At 44.9% G+C, this 19,358-nt stretch overlaps 1 protein-coding gene across 1 annotated transcript in view; it reads right to left on the reverse strand.

The window, feature by feature from the left end:
• Positions 1–19,358, reverse strand: part of fat2 (FAT atypical cadherin 2) — a 42,264-nt gene that overhangs the window by 12,556 nt on the left and 10,350 nt on the right. Inside the window, exons 5-14 of the mRNA XM_049027526.1 lie at positions 17,322–17,630; positions 16,330–16,540; positions 13,025–13,164; positions 12,348–12,623; positions 11,372–11,582; positions 7,063–11,115; positions 6,198–6,394; positions 5,646–5,799; positions 4,140–4,373; positions 1,659–2,039 (exon numbers count right to left, since the gene is read on the reverse strand). Of these exons, the coding sequence (XP_048883483.1) occupies positions 1,659–2,039; positions 4,140–4,373; positions 5,646–5,799; positions 6,198–6,394; positions 7,063–11,115; positions 11,372–11,582; positions 12,348–12,623; positions 13,025–13,164; positions 16,330–16,540; positions 17,322–17,630 (6,166 nt within the window). The remainder of the gene's footprint in view (positions 1–1,658; positions 2,040–4,139; positions 4,374–5,645; positions 5,800–6,197; positions 6,395–7,062; positions 11,116–11,371; positions 11,583–12,347; positions 12,624–13,024; positions 13,165–16,329; positions 16,541–17,321; positions 17,631–19,358) is intronic.

Below are 19,358 nucleotides of genomic sequence, written 5' to 3' on the forward strand. Positions count from 1 at the left end.
TTGTTGGACCGCTTGGTATTTTTTTTATTGTTGCTACTCTGTGATCTGGCGCACTGCCATTCCTACTCAGTGATGCTCCTGGCCGACTCCCCCACAACATCACTGCCCACCACTCGTGGGGGTTCATTGGTGTTTTACTCACACAAAAATGTTCTGAGTGCAGAAAGAAAAATTATTGGCCCAGAGAAATAGCCAATCAGATTGTAGAGGAAGGGCACCAAGACATCTGATTGGTTGGTCCTGCCTCCTCCAGTTATCATTGCTACAGTAATGCACTCTACAATGATCAGAAGGACCTGATATGAGTCAGATATCTCACCCTGTAAGCTTCTTTAATGAGGTCGTTAAAATGAATAATGCAGGGTGTAAGCAAAGCAGGTTTATATAACTTCAGTCGACATTCAACCCGAAGCGAAATCCTCTTATCTAAACAGTATTGTCAAGACTTATGACAGTACAAGGCAAAACAATGACCTCTACTGGAGGATAGAGGTATAGCAACATATCACTACAATAACACAACAACCAACGATCTATCTTGGGTCACCCTAAGGAACACATTGGACAAAATGAATATATGATTTTATATAATGTTGTGTTATAAAAGTAGTACATTGTTAAATCATCCTTTTTTAATGATCTTTGGGGTTAAAAACTGAGTGTGACTGAATACACCCAGTGGAACATGCGTAACCAGCACAAACTCTCTCGCTCAATAACCCCCAGAAGGCTCAGCACAACCTTTCAGTTCTTCCCTTTCTGTCCCGCTTCGTTCTACGGTTTTGTTTTTCAACAAGTTTGTCTGCAGTGCAACGAGACCCAAAGCTCAAATAATGCAGCCAAAAAAAAAGATAAATCTCAGTATAAAGGATCGCATTTTAAACCAGGCTGAAATGAGGGTTCGTCTGTCACGGCTCTTCAGGAAACTGTGGTATGTCTGTGTCAGCACCTAGCCTGCCTAAATTCTTACCAACTGACTAAATAATGCTGCTCCAAGTGATGACTGTACGAAACCTTCGTGAGCGGTTTATCGGCTAATAAAGGAGCAGTATTGTTACGCAATGAAACTCACGCTAATCTGTAAGCCATGAGAAAAGATTCTCGGTGGGAGTGAGTCATTCACGGACGTGCCTTTACAGGCAGCTGAAGTCTTCCCCTTTCCCGATAACTGATGTGTTTTTGTCTAATCCAGAGAGTGAATGTGTTTCATACGCTTTCAGCGCAGTTACTACACCAGATCTGTTATTGTTTAAAAATACCTTCAGGGGTGAAGAATTTCGGATAATCTTCCAGATTTTTAAACAACATCAGATGCCCTCATTACACGTCATAAATAGTTTGCTTTTTTTCCCCTCTGAGATGTTCTTCCACGACTGCTTATCTAGCATGGTAAGTCTGGAATCTATTCCATGAAAGAGAAGCACAAGGCAGGAGACACTCTGGATGGTTCACACACCACAGGCATGTTGGAGATGCTAATTCAACTCACTGTATATTCTTGGATTGTGGAAGTAAACCAGGTTACCCAAATGACAGCCATTTAAATACATAGAGAACATGCACATTGCACACAAACAGCTCCCTGTCTTCTGTTTATTTATTATCCATCCACAAGCCATATTATCAATACTATAATAGTGCAGCATGCTAATCCTTACCTGATTTTGGATTAATCTGGAACATTCCATGCTCGTTGCCAGAAATAATGTCATATAGGATGGGCACGCTGTCTCCAGAGAAGGCTGACACGCTCAGCACCTCGGTTCCCACTGCAGCGGATTCTGGGATTTGGGCTGAGTATTGGCTGCTCTGGAAGACCGGCTGGTAGTTGTCAAGGTCCACGATGTTGACGGTCACCGTGGCGACGGAATTCAGTCGCCGGGGAAGCCCCCGGTCTGTGGCCTGCACCTGCAGCTCGAAGGTGGTCTGAGGAATGTCGGCCAGGAAGCTCTCCAGCCTTAGGATCCCGGAGTACTCATCCAGAGAGAAGTAGGAGCTGTCCGAGCCCAGCAGCTTGTAGACGACTTCTCCATTAATACCTGAGGAAGGAACAAATGCATACATTTATTTTATTGCTTTGGAAACATTTTGGTTTCTTACTTGTAAAAGTAATTATGGTAATACTTTACTTAAGGACATGTCTTTAATTATAATTATGTAATTTATAAACACATTCATAACAAATAATGCATTCATAAAGTATTATAAATAAATACATATTTATAAAAAAAGGCATAATACATTTTAGCCAAGTGTATTATGCATTATGAATGGTTTGCAAAGCTCTCATCTATACTGCACTACAGATATCACTATAATGCATTATAATGGTCAGTATGGCATTAAGGATGCTTTGTACTGCATTATAAAGGTATCTATAGTGTATTATAAATGAGAGCTTCATAAGACATCCATAATGCATAATAAACATGACTATAATGTGTAATGCCGTTTTATAAATATTTGTAGCTGTGTTTGTAATTCATTATGAATGTATTATAATGCATTATGAATGTGTTTATAAATTACTAAAAACATGGCCTTAAGTACAGTGTTACCGTAATTATTTCACACAAAAGGTGACATGGTGGCTCAGCGGACAGCACTGTCACCTCACAGCTGCAGATTTTGGGGGTTTCAATCCGTGCAGTTTGTGAGTTGCCCCCATTCTCGTGTGGGTTTCCTCCTTCCGGAGCCCAAAAGCATGCAGTGACGCAGATTGGCAGCCCTACATTTCCCATAGCGTGTCAGTGTGCGCTCTGTGACAGCCTGGCATCCTGTCCAAGGTGCCCCCCCTGCATTGTTCCCTGTGTTTCCTGGGACAGGCTCCAGGCTCATCAAGATCCAGAACTGGGTAAGACCAGGTCCCATTTGCTGTTGCTACTCACAGAAACAGGGATTTAAAGTTTTGGGGAATATCAGACTACAGCAGAGATAGAAGCTGCTGACATGTGCGGTATCATGAGAAACAGTAAAGTAGCTCAATAAAAAACCAGCCATAAATGTCAGCATTTGTGCTGTAAATGTCACTGCAGTTCTCGTGAAAATCACTTTTGCTTCTGCACGGTTGGTTTTTTTGTTTAAATCAGTGAAATCTTATATGCTGGACTCTTCTTTTTTCACTTCCCCAGATGTCTTTCTCACCATGGTGTACTTTTAATCACCTCCATGTCAGAAATGTGACTCTAAGACCCCACACATCCGGTAAACATATCCACACATCATTTGAAGTTCACCAATCACCCCCCGTGTCTGTGATTCAGACATTATTCCAGAAGAGTAAGACAATCCGAGTCTGGTTTATTTGGCCAGATTTGTTCACACATGGGGGAATTTGTCTCCGGTAGTCAACCGGTGTACTGCAGATACATAAACAGTTGCCACAAAACTAGACAATTGTCCTGCCTAAGGCATACAGTCATGAGTTAGGGTCAACCGGGCCGGACAAGGCAGAGCGTGAGAATCATGGGAACAGACTGGAAAACCCACAGAAACCCCAGAGAAATGTAACCAGCAGAGATCAGAGCTAAGAGTGATAAGCTTTATCCACAAATCCAGCATGTACCTTCATGGAGCATATCCTGAATCCACAGCCACTTCCTGGAATGCCAACAGTGCTGCCATGATTCTGGGATATGATCTCAGCATGAATTTGGACATGTTCTGACTGATGGCGAGAACCAAAGCTTCAGAACCCACACTGGGTGGGATTTAGCATGGGCTGCTAATTGCTGCCTGGTTTAACCTAACATGAAGCAATAAACTAGCCAATAGGAGAGCGGCTTGAACCAGACAGTGGTTGACAGAGAACAGCGTGGCATGCGATGATTCGCTTCTGCTGCTGGCAATGACCATGCTCAGTTCCAAAGCTAGGTTGAAAAGCAAGGCAGTGGGGAACTTTGGGGCGAGTGTGGGCACGTCTCCATGGAGAAGGCTCATCTGAAGGGATCAAATGTAGAGTGCCTCCAGGTTGCAGCCTGCTTTGTGCTAACTCACTGTGACTGGGTAGGGACAGCGTACTAATGAGGGCTAACCAAGCCACATGGAACTGGGTTCCAGAAGACTCGGTTATACAGGGCTGTGTGTTGTTCCCACTCCCACCACCAATAGGCACCAACGGACACAAGTGGGACACGCACCAGCATCTGGGTCCTTGGCGTAGATGACTGCGATGGGGGTGCGCACAGTGGTGTTGTCGAAAACAGTTATGGAGTAGTGGCTGGTGGGGAACTTGGGCGCGTTGTCGTTCTGGTCCTGGATCATCAGAAGGATGTCGGCCTGGCAGGATCGTCCACCCCCATCGGTCACCTTGGCAACCAGGTCGAATTCCAGGTCGACCTCCCGGTCAAGCGACGCCAGGGTGTACAGGTCTCCTGTGAAGTGTTCACACACACACACACACACACACAGAAAAGAAGAGAGCAGAGCGTGCGCGTGTCAGAGATAATTATACCCATAATAAATTCTTTCTCGTTTTCAGAACAGAATTTCCTGTCATAATTCTGCCAGTTTCAAGTTTAAACAAGACAGATCAACACTCGATAAAGCCTGCTGCTTAACAAAATTATTAAATATCTGTGGTTTCGGAGAAATGAAGGGGTAGCCCTAAAGCTAAGGGTATGTGTAAATAATAAAGTAAGACTGCATGGAAATGAGTGCATATAATCAGGGAGGCACATATCTGGTGTGCAGGAATGCGTTTGCCATAAGAAGGTTAAAATGTGTGGCAATTTCTTGTTGTAACAGTGCAAATACATACAGTAGTCTCCCTTTTTCTGTGGCTCATGTGTTCCAAGACCTACCGCGGATAGCCCAAACCGCAGATAGCCCAAACCGCGGATAGCCCAAACCGCGGATAGCCCAAACCGCGGATAGCCCAAACCACGGATAACAGTGAACCATCCGCTGACCTCATATTTCTTTTGATTTCCGTGTACTTAGGTACGGTAATTTATAAATGAAGCACAGTAAGACAATTTCAGCATTAAATACAGTGATAATTAGATACACTGTACAAAATACAGTGCTCTACAGTATTATTCTCTCTCTTGAATCAAAGACATTCTGACATTTGAACCTAATTCTCAAGACAAGATAGAGCAATGAATTTATGTGCATTTGAATTACCGTGCATTTTAACTTTTACCGTATACGGCTAAAGTGTACTTCCTTCACGGTACAGAGGCTAAAATGCGATTTAATTTCTTGTCAAAATAGTGGATTTGTGCATAAAATAAGTACACATCTGCACTGTTGTAACAAGAAATTGCCTGGCGTATCGCTTGCATACCAGTTATGCGCATCCCTGCATATAACCCAAACGTGAACGGATGCAGAACTTCCAACAGCAATGTGTTTAAAAGTGGAAGCGAAATGCCACAGCTTTGACACCATGATACGCTCCCTTTGTTTATCATATGTCATTCACAGAGTTAATAAGCAGTTATTAATGTGACATAGGTGTCACTGAAATATGTGAAAACGCACAAAGAACACTAGGGGTCTCTGAAAGGGTGCATTTTATTCTTTGTTCCGGGCATCATTCAGCTTCCTATGAACCTTCAGAGCACAGATACTATCAGGTACGAGGAAGAAGCAACCCTCGACACAGAAGCACACGTCCGGCCCCTATGAACGGGCATTACCGGTGTCTTGGTTGATATGAAACTTATCAGCGTCGGGACCATGGAGACTGAAGGAGAATTGTCCGTTTGTGCCCACATCGGGGTCAGTGGCGGTGACCTTGAGAATGAACAGACCCGGCGGAGAATTCTCCATGACCACCTCCGTGTAGAGCAACTGCGCACAGAAGCAGAAACGATCAAAGTGTCACCAGGGGGATCTCTTTTAAAAAATGCCTGTGCGTCGTTTATCTGTCTGTCTGTCTTTTTGTCTGTTGATAAGTCAGACAGTCAACGTTGCAGACAGACACGAAAGCAATTAACGTAATGCAAAAGACAAAGGAGAAGAAAAATAATAATCTAAGAGTAGGTCCAAAATCTCATCTTATAGCTAGCAATTACACTAGTACCTCACTGACCCAGGAAGAGAATGGCAAAGTCATGGTGACAGCCAATCAACTTCACTTTTGTATCTTAGCGAATAAAATGAACCAGTCAAAAATAATCATATTGCACACAGACAAAGAATGCAAATTCTGTGCAGATTTTCCTTCTAATGAATGGCTCAGGTCTCACCTGCTCACAAAGTGGACTGTTATCATTGATGTCAAGAACGTGAACCTCAACGATGGAGGAGGTCTGGAAACGTCCGTCGGTGGCTGTAATCTTCAGACTGTACTTCTCCTTCACTTCTCTGTCGAGAGAGCCTTTCACTACCACCTTCCACTCGTCCCCATCCTGGATCATACCAAACTGGCCCAAAGGATCTCCATCTACATGGAATGGCCAAAAATTTTAACTTAACCCTGTGAAAGGTTTTAAATTACCTCACTGGTACTTAAGGGGTTTTATGGTAACGCACAACATATAAATATGAATGCGATAAGGTAAACAACAAAAAGCATTTTTATTTTTTAAAATCAAACATGATGCAATAACCAAGGATAATCCAGAACAAAGAATAGCTGCTCAGAAATAAACACGGTATCTGTCCGTTTTCTTATGTACAACCAAAATAGAAAAGGATAGAAATCATTGATAGTTTACTGTATATCGGTATCTTTCGTAAACTGATATTTCATAATAAGGAGGGGATACCCTGGGCTGGATGTCAGTCCATTTTAGGACATATACTGAAACCCTGCAGGCAATTTAGAGATACCGGTTCACCTAACCAATGGGATACACTAAAGCATACTGAGGAACTATGTACATAAATGGGGAGCATTCCACACGTACCAGAACCAGAGGAGAGACCAGCTGGGGTGTGAACGGTACATCGAAAACAAAGCTGATCTGTACTTAAATTGTATTAATTGTTTTGTGTATAAAATCACAATGAACATGTGAAATTATTTGCTCTGAATGACAGAACAACAGCCATAAAACTAATATAAGATGTTTCATGTAAAAACATTAACTGTCCAACTTGAGGACTCACCTGTTATGTAACACGTGACCTGCCTGTTCTCCTCCAAAATGTCAGCATCAGTGGTGCTGACGGTGACGATGACTTCTCCTTCTCTGCTGTTCTCCAAGATGGAACCCTGATACACCTCCTCGGTGAAGTGAGGTGGGTTGTCGTTCTCATCTGTCACTGTCACCTCCACCAGCGTGGAGGAGGAAAGCTTGACACTCCCTCCATGATCGGTGGCCACCACATGAAATTGGTACAGACTCATGACCTCGCTGTCCATCTCCTTCATTGTGGTAATCCAACCACTCTCACTGTCAATGGTGAACAACTCACTGATGTCATACAGCTCTGGCTCCAGCCTGTATGTTACCTTCCCGCTGGTTGCAGTGTCTGGGTCACTCGCTGTAACCTGAATGACAGTGGCCCCCGCCGGCATGTTCTCAGCCAGAAAGGCTCTGTAGGGGTCAGCCTCAAAAACTGGCTGGTTGTCATTCACGTCTTGGACTTGGATGTTGACGGACACCAATGAGGCCACATCTGTGCCGTTGTGATTACAGTGAGCCATAACATCGATCTTATACCACTTGGTCTTCTCATGATCGATGCTCTTTTGGATAACCAAGGTTCCACTGTCTTGGTCAACTGTGAAGATTCTTTCCTTGTTACTTTCAATTGTGTTACCTTCCACTAGGCTATATATGACTGGAATATCTGCATCAGCCTTAACTATTCCAACCTCAGAGCCTAAAGGAAGGTCCTCGGATGCTGAAAAGGTGTACAGAGGCTCTGTGAATCTTGGCAAATCAACCTCTGGTGGAACAACTTTCACTTGTAGAGGAACGGTGGTATTATAGAATGGGAGGCCCCCATCACGGGCTTCAACCTTGAAAGTGAAGATTTTGTTCTCCATCCCAACCAGGCTCTCCTTGACACTGACCACACCAGTGAAAGGATTTATCTCAATGAACTCCTCTGTGATATCCTCCACATCGTCAACCATGTAGGTGACATCTGCGTTTTTGCCATCGTCCGCATCATATGCCATTATCTGAATGACGGGAGAGCCTTTGTTTACAGTAGATTTGATCGACACTTGATATTCGGATGACTGAAATTGGGGAGCATTGTCGTTTTCGTCTGTCAAAATGATCTTAACAGTGCAAAACGCCACTTTTCCCCCACCATCTTTTGCCATAACCTTTATAGCGATCACTTTCTGGGTTGGGTTCTCTCTGTCCAGGGGCTGAGATGTACTGATCTGTCCCTCGTTGTCTATGGCGAATTTCTCATCAGCCAGTTTGTTAATGATTGTATAATCCACGCTGCCATATGGTCCATCATCTGGATCGATAGCTGCGAGTCTGATGACGCGGGTTCCAGTTTCGGCATTCTCTGCTAGTTCAGCCTCGTAGACGCTTTTCTCAAAATATGGACTGTGTTTGTTACTGTTCATCATATCGATGTTGACCGGAGCCGTCTTTTGGAAAACCCCGTCAGAAACAGCCACAGTAAGATTATAAAAAGGGTCTAAGCTTCGACTACAGACATTGGCAAAAGAAATTAAACCTGAGGATTTATTGATGGCAAAATGTCTGTTTTCGTTACCTGAGATTATTTTGTATTCCAGGCTGTTATGATCACTGATGTCCGGATCTGAAGCTTGGATCTTGATTACTATGTGACCACAAGTGGCCATTTCACTAAGATTGGCCTGATACTGAGACTCACTGAAGTTTGGAGGGTTGTCATTAACATCAGTGACATTGATGATGACAAATGCTTCACTGGTCAAGGGGGGTGCTCCATAATCTGTAACCTTGACTTTCAAATGAAATTGCTGAATACTTTCATAATCAAGAACCTGCCTGGTTACTAGAAGGCCACTGACTGGGTCAATTTCAAAGACATCTGTTTCATTCTTTCCAGCGCCCATTATTTCATAAAATAACTCTTGATTTCTCCCAGAGTCTCTGTCTGTGGCAAATACCTGCAGTACAGAGGTGCCAATCGGTAGTCCCTCAGGCAGACTTGCAATGTAAGTCATCTGTGAAAATGCTGGGGCGTTGTCATTTATATCTTCGACTTCTACCTCAACGGTGGCCTCAGAGAATGTGCCGGCCACTGAATCTGTCGCTCTAACAGTCAGAACATGGCTACTTTGAGTCTCATAGTCCAAAAGGTCAGCAGTGCTCAAGATACCAGTTTTGAAGTCTATGTGAAAGTTCTTTGAGGAGTTCTCTTCCGCAAGGTTGTAGATCACGCGAAAGCCCTCAGGATTTCTGGCTTGCACATGTAAGATAGTTGTGAAAGGCAAAAGATTTTCTGGAATTTTCAAACGATAAAGTGGACTCTGGAATATTGGATTGGATCGATTTCGGACTTGTACGTGAAGCTCTCTAACACACATCAGACTTGGGTCCCCCTCATCTCGGGCTACTATGCTGAGGTCATACTTATTCATGGACTCAAAGTCAAAACTTCGCAGTAGAGAAACATCCCCAAGGTAAGGATCAATCCTGAAAAGGCTGTAGTCATCCTCCAGTAGGTAAATCACTGATCCATTTTCCCCAAGATCGTTATCCATAGCTGTCACTTGGAAGAACACATCGCCTATCTCCGATTCATCAGATATCGTCACGAAGTTCGGCAAATTCAAGAATTCTGGTGCATTATCATTTGCGTCACCTACATATACCTTCACGTGTGTAGTGGCAATTCTAGGAGGACTCCTCAAGTCCCTTACCTCCACTACCACATCGTACACATCTTGCTCCTCCCTATCAAAAGGAATACCTGTAGTCTCCAGAACCCCCGAAGTCGGGATCATTGAAAACATGCTCTGAGGATTAAGGATTGAGTAGATCAAAGGTTCATTGAGGTAACTCCCAGAGGCTCTCATAACTGCGACGCTTTGGATAGTTGTTGTGTTCTCCATCACAGTGGCGACATAGTGCATTTGATCAAATCCAAGACTTGTCTTTGTAATATTAGTAACATTTATCTTGACCACAGCAGTGTCTTTGTACAAGCCATCAGAGGCTTTGACTAAGATGTGATAACTAAGTTTGAGACTAGAGGCATTGCTTATAGAGATTACCCCGCTAGAAGGATCAATACTGAAAACATTAGGAATGTTCCCCTCATGAATTGAGTATGTTACATCTGAATCCGGATCAACGGCAGTCACTTGGATGACTTCCATTCCCTGAACTGCAGGGAACAAAATAGAAGATTCGTACGTAGACATGATGAATTTAGGCGGACAATCATTGAAATCTAGGATGCGTATAGTTACTTTCGCTGGTTTGACTGCGTATAAAGACGGTACACCCGAATCCATCACTTGAACACTAAAATTGAACTCTGGTGTTGATTCATAATCAACAGTGGAAATTATAGAGAGGGTGCCCATGCTGGGGTCTATAGAAAACACGCTTTGCATCTCTGGTTCAAGTATCTGAAAGACAAGCAAGGCATTGGTGCCTGTGTCTGCATCTGTAGCACGGATCACCAAAGGTGTATTGTCCTCCCGCATTACCATGCTATTGACAGGGGCAGACTCACTGATCTGCCCCACAAACTCATCCTGGAGAAAGGCAGGCGGGTTGTCGTTCTCATCAATCACATAGATGTAAACCATGGCATCTGAGGAGGCTCCAGCCAGGGTGGAGGCTCTTACTAGAAGCTGGTAGGAGGCACGCTCCTCAAAGTTGAGAGCCCGTTGTACCGACAACACTCCCGAGACGGAGCTGATGTGAAAAGTGGCATTAGGATCTCCATCCTTGATTCTGTATTGCACTGCAGAAGGGCTAGAGGCAGTGATGGTGATGAGAGGGGTGCCCACATGACTTGACTCAGGAATTTCTGTGAAATACTCTGTTGAGGAGAACTTGGGTGGCATGTTCTCAGACAGCTTCACCTGGATGGTGACTGGGCATATGTCACTGCGTTGGGGGAACCCCTGGTCTGTTGCCTTCACATGGAGGTGGTAGTGTTCTTGGGATAAGTTATCTAATGGCTCTGCCACCAGTATACTTCCAGTTTCAGGATCAATGCTGAAAATGCCATCAGCATTCCCTAAAAACAATCACAACATTAGTATTCGTTTATAGACATAGATAAATCCTCCTAGCTTCAATACCCTCTGACACCATTGAAATACAGTTTGACACATCTATGCTCAACTTGTAACGAAATACTATTCTCATAAATTGGAAATAAAACATTTGTGTCTTTTTTCAACAGAGCATTGTTTGCAAGAACAGAGTATTCCTCTCACAGAACATGTGTCCAAGGACAAAGTTCTTGCAACAGAACACAGCTTCTCCCTCACCTGAATGGAAAGAGTAAATGATGTCAGCATTGCTGCCCGTGTCCTTGTCCAAAGCCTTGACTCGCAGCACCTCCATGCCAGTTGCAGCGTCACTCAGAATAGTTGCTGGATAGTGAGGACTCACAAACGCTGGAGCATGGTCATTGCAGTCTTCCACATGGATAACGGCTTTTACAAAGTTCCTCTTTACTGGGATCTCTTGATCCCTGACCTGAGAACCACAAAACCAAGAAGGAAACGTTCTGTCAAACTTGGCAATGAAATGAATGCTGTCTTAGTTAACAGGCTATTTGAAAACACTCAACAGGTTATTTGAAATACAGCCCAGAAATGCTCTTCTCTGACTGATCCCATGGTGTGATGCTGTGGAAGTGTGGTGACATCACGTTTATAATTTAGACTGTGTCATCTTTATCCACGTCGAGTGTAACACCATAAACAGAGGAGTGAGACAAGCTCTCCACTTTGATGTGGTGATGCCTGTTATTATTACTGTAAGCAACTGAAAATCAAACTCCGTTGTGGTCTTGGCACTGGATTAAAAACACCATCATTTTTAGCCAGTATTGCAGTGACAATCTCTTGTAATAACAAGTGATGCGTGGAAAATGTTGCTGTGTTACTGCTGCCCTTTACATACCTCCAGACAAGTGTTATATGCAAACAACCAAGGACATGATTTATTTAAGGGTTCAGTGGGTTGCCCTTTCTTATAAACTACACCTAATGGTTTTGATATTGATGTGTTAATAATTATTCTCTATGCAGGTTTCCAAAATAAGAATGTATCAACTCAATGAACCAATGTTCATGTACTGGCCCAATGGCGCCAAGCACCAGTCATATTGTATGATTGTTTTATTCCCCCCTCCCCAACACCATATGGTTGTAAATTGTTATTCTGTTCACAAGACGTGCTCCTCTGCCACCTCTGAAGGACCTCGACACATTAGTGACGGCTGGATGGACGGCCTACCATGATGATGAGCGTATGCACTGGCAGGGTTTCAAAGTCCAGCTCCTCGGCCAAGACGAGAATTCCGCTCTTGGGGTCCAGGTGGAAGTGAGCAACGCTGCCGGGCTGGATGCTCCCGTGGATGGTGTAGATCAGCCTGCTGTTGATGTCCTCGTCCCGGGCGTTGATCTGCAGGATCTCCTTCCAAGGAGCGGTATCCTCTGGCACCCTCACCTCATAATGTTTCTCTATGAATTCTGGACGATGTTCGTTCATGTCCAGCACACGTATGTAGGCCTGACATTACAAAGCATGACACATCAGTACCAAACATTTTGAATAGTCTCATAAGATCCCTAAATGCTACCCGCAACATTATGTCACATTAGACAGATATTAGATATTTTTACGTCACAAAACTGAATATCTTACTTAAGGGTACTAATGCAAGCAGCAACCTTAACCTTTGTGCTACCTACTACTCTAGTCAACTAGCAAATCAAACCAGTTCAGCATTCTTGAAATGTATATATACAATTCATATTAACCACTAATTGTTCAAAATTTCCTTAACACTTCTTGAGAATCTTTTCGGGCAGCTTTCATATTTGCTTCACAAAAGCAAACCTGCATCCTCCGGAGTTACTAGTAACCCTTGTGTAAATATTGGATCATTGTGTCCAGATTAATCTACCCACCTGTGTGGTTACAGCCTTGGTTCCATCAGTGACCCTGACTGTCAGGTTATAATTGGACCTCCTCCCAGCATTCAATGGCCTGGCGATCATCATGCTCCCGCTGTTCTTCTCCACATCGAAGTCCGCTGCTCCTTCGCCACCTATGATGCATTGACAGTGGTTTAAGACAGACATCCACCTCCAAGAATTAGGCCGAGTGCATTGATTCAAGGGTCCCCCTGAAGCAGAATACCCAAAAGGCCACAAGAGGGGGGGGAGGGGGGGCCAGGCTGCGGTATTCACACGTGCCAACACATGGTCCCCCAAAAAGGACAGCGCCACCAACGGGAGGAAGCAGGAAAGACAGTCAGCAGCTACTGCTCCCTCACATCAGTACAGGGCTGCTAATGAGCTTTATAAAGACGCTCGACACCTTCAAACATCCGCAGACGTATGAAACCCCTGCATGCAAGCTACATTTTTCAACGTTCTGCCATTAAGTCATTAAGTCTGACATTTTAATTCGAAATGCATGAAATGCAATTTGGGCTAAAAAGGATTCGACATCAGTAATCCAACAAACAAAGCAAGAAGCAGTAATAATAATAATAATAATAATAATAATAATAATAAAACACCGTTACACCCCTTACATTCTTACGGACATTCCTTTCAGTGACCCCAGAGCCCAAACCAGCAGGTTCCAGTTTGCTGACTTTGCCTAAATAAGATTGTGAGCCATCAGCTATTATAATCGGGGCAGTATTCTGGGAGAGGAACACTTTGTTCTAGAAGACCACATGTGTACTCCTACCCAGGACTGGAGGGAGGGGGAACAGTGGCAAGTCTCCTACTGTTAGGTTGCATGTTTCACCTCCGAAGACACGCCTAGAGTCATCTGGAAGAGAGGCAAACTTACACCAAGCCAGGAAAGGCGGGGATTTCCCCACGTTAAAATTCTCGTGAGTTTTACTAACACACAAGTGTTCTGTGGGCAGAATGAAAAATGATTGGTTCAGAGTTATAACCAACCAAATTGTAGAGGAGGTGGGTCCAAGGAACTAGAGGGGATAGGACCAACCAATCAGATGTCTTGATCCCACCTCCTCTAGTTGCTTGAACCCACCTCCATTACAATATGGTTGGTTATCTCTCTGAACCAATCATATTTTGTTCTGCCCGCAGAACATTTTTGTGTAAATCTTCCGTGAACTAAAATTTGTGGAGTGGAGGGGGGTCCCTCATGATAAATTCTACAGAGTGGAGGGGCATCATGAAATTTGAAACAGGTCACATGTCCTGTATTAGTTCAAAATGGGACACATCGTTTTAGGTTTCCTGTAAAATGGGGGAAAACCGGGATGGGTGGGGGGCGGCAACTCTACTCCCAACACTAATAAAAGGCACAAAATCACAGGGAATGCTGCCTATGGAGTGGATGTGTCACATGGGTGGGGGGAGGATTATTTAAGGGGAACCATTTGGCAGCACAGCCCCCTAACAGACGAGGCGGCCACTGGGGAAGGACTCACACTTCCTCCCCCAGATGGTGCGTGTGAAGTAATCCGCCCGCCAAGACCCGGCGCCTCCGCGCTCCCCCGTGCCTCCGCGCTCCCCCGTGCCTCCTTGCTCCCGCGCCTGCGCGCCCGTCCCTTTCATCTCTGCTGCCGGGACGGTGTGAAGCTGGGACTCTCGCCTCTCCGGTGTCCCGCCGGCTTCTTCTGCTGCTCGCCACATGCCCGCGGTTGCGGCAAAAGGTTGCCGTATTTTTATTCCACTGCCAACTGCGTCTAAAGCCCGCACTTATTAATATTGATCCGAGCCACAGCAGAGAATCGAAAGAGGGTTATTAGCTGGGGAAGTCATTTCCTCGCAGGTACAGGAACAGGGGTCGCCCAGAGAAAAGCGAGGCTGCGGTTCAGCTCTCTACCAAAGCGTCAGAGTAACACTGAGTAACACTGAGTAACACTGACTCTGTAGGAACAGCGCCGCTAAAAAAACACTTTGAATGCAATGCGGAAGCTGGGAACAGAATAATGCCTCATTTGCCTGCCTGTTTTCCAGTCTCATGACCTGCATTTATGCAGAATTACATTCAGTTCTATAAACCAGACCCTAAATCTCTCTCCAGTTTTAACAGACTGTGTATTTAATTTAATAACCAATAAATGTGCCTGTTATGATATTTTTTCTTCTCTGCAGAACACTGCTGAGAGAACAATTGCTGTAAACTTTAAAGTGTATAATTTTTTTTTAATGAACAAGCATCAGTCCTTCAACAGCCATGTCTTTCATTACGGTATACAGTATAAAGATTCTGTTAGTAATAATATTTTCTCTTCATGAGATGATGTCGCCATTCTTGCATCGCCATGCACATTTCAGTGCACTATTCCAAATAAGAACAGGATTGGCTACTGAGTGAAAGCTGAAGCTAAGATAAGGGAGCTCAAGTCCGGACAGGACCCAACACCCACGCTGGCGACCTCCCACCCTGCGGGCCTGAAGAGAGGTGCCGTGTGCTCACACAGCCTGCCGTGACACCTACCTGGCCAGAGCCACGCCCACAGGCAGCATCCCCTTATAGTGACACCATCAGCAAAGCAAACCAAAGTGGGGACCCCCCTCCCCGCTTACCCAGGCAGAACGCCCAGGGCTCTCCGCTAAAAAGGGACCTCAACCAGCGACGTAGGTTTGCTTTCAAAACTGGTAAGGACCAAATCCACTCACCACCGTAAACACATACAGATACATATACGTGTACATGTCCCTATCACCCATAGCCAAAACGTGAATCATCTAATCTTGTTTAGTAACATTTTAATCCCCCCCAATCCCCACTCTTAGCCTCGCCACCCCTCTCTGAACAACTTGTATGGTCAACTCAAAACTCTGCACAGCCCTGGTCTGTGTCCTTCATTTTGCCTCACTGACCAGTCATGCCTGGGTTCCATCTGCGTGTCCTGATTCCTGTATGTCCTCCACCTTGGGGAGGGGGCTCTCACTCGTGCCTCTGGGGACAGGGGCTTCCCAACTCTGGTTCCAATTTCATTTGCTTTAAAAAGGCCACATGCCCAGGTTGCAAAGAACCTGGACCTTATCCCAGGAAGTGAAACGCACACCATCTCCCCCGCATGTCGACGCACACCAGCAGAGCATAAGCATCGGTGACGTGATGGCTATATTGTTCCCAAAAAAGTCCCACAAAATGTTATAACTACAAAATACTCCCCATTTAAAGTGGCTTTTGCTTGTATGAATATGTTGTTTGGTGGACTGAAGACTCTGAGCAGACCTACAATGATGTAATGGAGGAGTCTTCTTACCTACAATGTCAAACCAGAGGAGACTGGAGGAAATCTCCGTGCTGATTATCCCCACCATGTGAGTGACGGGGTCTGTCTCCATGACAGCGAAGGTGAAGTGTGGCTCGTCGAAGGCCAGGGGTTCGGAGGTGGGCATTGGCTTTGGAAGCCATTCAATGTCGAGGCGTGCGGTCGATGACCTCATCGGGCTGCCGTGATCCGTGGCTTTGATCTGAAGCAGATGGTAAAGCGGTATAAACCACCAACGGATTCACCTTCTTCGGTTTATGCCGCTACCTGCCGCTCCTCACCGGCTGCCCTCGACAAACAGCAGCCGCATTTAAAAACAAAAAGCTGACAATGGGAGTCGCGTTACAGTGGATTTGCCATCAACCCACACAGGACACTAGCAGAGAAACAGGGGTATTCAAGAGTTCATCTTGCAGGTGGAAATAGGGAAGTCATCCCTGTGGGGACATTGCCTTTTCACCTACCCTATCCTGTGCATCAAGTGATACACAAACAGGTAATAGCAAGCTTATGGGTTACAGTGCAGGGTTAGCCAGTATGCAGATCCCCTGGAGCTGGGGGTCAAGGGCCTTGCTCAGGGGCCCAACAGTGACATTGGTTCTCAGTATTCGAACCAACGACCTTCCAAGTCCAAACCCACCTAGCCACACGCATCCCTCCCTCCCCCCTTGTGTCCTGGGTTTTTAATTTAGTTCACCTAAAGGCTTCCTTAAGCCACTCTGGCTGGTCTTCTGCTTGCTGAAACGCATGACTACATTCGCAATTATCTGTTCAGTGGGACCTCAGTTACTCCAGGGTATGATGCACACAGAACGCAGAACCTTTGATCTCTAATGACAGCCCAGCGCTTAGAAAACAAGCAGCTTGAATAGGAGGGAGAGAACAAACACAGATATAGAGCTTTAAGATCAGGGTATAGATGACGCATGAGAGCAGCGATAGTCATCCCTGCTAATAAGGTGATGGTCGGTGTGATGATATACCGAGAGGATGCTGTAGTTTCCTGGTACAAAGTCCCCCTTGGAGGAGACCACACCAGTGTCGGGATCGATGACAAACTGCCCCAGGTCGTCCAGCAGGCTGTAGGTGACCCTGGCATGGGGCCCTTTGTCGTCATCACGAGCGACCATCCTGTAAACCTCCTGTGGTTTGGCCTCACCCCGCCGCTCCGGCAACTTCACCTGGAAGAGCTTGTGGCTGAACTGGGGGTTGTTGTCGTTCACATCCAGCACCTGGATTACCACGGAGGCACTGGAGGCCAGCGGGGGTGAACTGTTGTCGGACACAGTGACCTGGAAGAGGACGGGGGTGGCAGGTTGATTTTCGTTTCACCTGGAGGGTGGGCTTAGACACTCTCAGGTACAGTGCTCTAATCAATCATAGCTTTTTCTGTGAAACTGACACCAAGGTTAAGGGCTCCGCCCACCTTCCCCACTGCCATGGCTCCCGGCCAGGGTGAACGCCTCTGCCCTAACTCCGCCCACTTTCCCCGTTACCATGGCTTCAGACCTGAGCGCTTACCTGTCACAGCTGGCAGTGATCAGGGGCTAATTACAGCCTACTCCTGCAGGTCCTGCACTTCTTACTTATTCCTGAGTATTCTGTGTTTTAACCTGTTGTGTATTGCCTATTACTTTGTTCCTGTTCCTGTTATCTTGCTTTGTGCTCTGTCTTTGCCTATCCTGTTTGCTTAGTGTTTTTCTTGTGCCTAGCTTGGTTATCTCGTTCAGGTTAGACACTTGTTCTGTACCTTTTGTAATGCTGCTATCTCGTCTTTGGCTTTCATTTATATTTGAATTGCAGTCCCTCAATCTTGCTTCTCTGTGTTCTGGCCTTGTTATTATTCCCTTAGTTAAACTCCAATACAGTCTGCTCCTGACTCCCTTCCTCTCCAAACGCATATTTATTACTTGCCATGAAGGTTTCCTACAGGTAAATTAATTGTATGTGCCCTGCAATTCACAGGCACCCCACCCCATTGAACGTGTACCTTCCGCTCTGCGCTGCATGGGATAGGCGCCAGGGGCCGCATTAAAAAATGTTCGTAAATTCTTGCGGAACAGAAAATATTCATACGAAAATTCGACCAGCGTATGAAAAGTAAAGGGATTATAAAACCTTGCGTAGACCGTGATACACATTGTACAGGCTATATAACACATATTGTAGATACATTAACATTTATTTTTGCTTAAGAGACCGTACCATTCCCACCCACAAAATATCCTGTATTGACAATGCAAATTAGCCATGTGTATGTAAATACACACATTCTACCTTAGCGACGCCAGTCCACTCAGAATGTGCAATGCAGACGTTTTAGGGTCTGAAGTAGAGGAATGTTAAACCATTATATGTGTTAGTACGTCTGCCGGTGTGACAAAAAAATCATTCTGCTTAAGGTGTTTTTTTTTTTTTTTTGCATGAAGCCTTTATAAATCAGGCCCCAGCGCCACCCCCCATGCAATCAGCTGAGATAAGTAAACATCAGCATACATGGGAAGCAAGCAGACGATCATATCAGTGACCTTCCAGATATCGGAAAACTTCTCCAATCTAACTGAAATCACAATCTGCTAAAAAAATCTATGTTTTACTTCTAGATAACCAAATATATAAATTTTATTTATATATTTTAGCTTTCACTCTGACGCTCGCAGAGAGAAGCAGAGTGAAGATGGATGGATTTGAATTCCTTTTGCTTTGTTTAAATTGTTTACCTCTAGTATGTTAATATCATATGACATAAGGAGCCCAGCCCACTATGGGACCATTACCCTCTCAGGCACTTAAATTGTTCCCCTCGGGGAACGTTAAAGAAAAATGTCCAGCCAGGAAGCCATTCAGTCGCATGGAGCTCAGAGGCAGTGCGTCAAAAGGTAAATGCAGCCAATGAATTAATGCAATAGAGGGTTAAACTGAAGGGGCTTAATGAGGCTTAATCTGTAATGTAATAATCAGGATGGAGTTTGCATGGATAAGCCAGAAGAAGCAGATGCATACGATGTCGCCCCTGTGGG

Source organism: Brienomyrus brachyistius, chromosome 10 (genome assembly GCF_023856365.1).
Source record: "Brienomyrus brachyistius isolate T26 chromosome 10, BBRACH_0.4, whole genome shotgun sequence".
In the NCBI taxonomy this organism is placed as follows: domain Eukaryota; kingdom Metazoa; phylum Chordata; class Actinopteri; order Osteoglossiformes; family Mormyridae; genus Brienomyrus; species Brienomyrus brachyistius.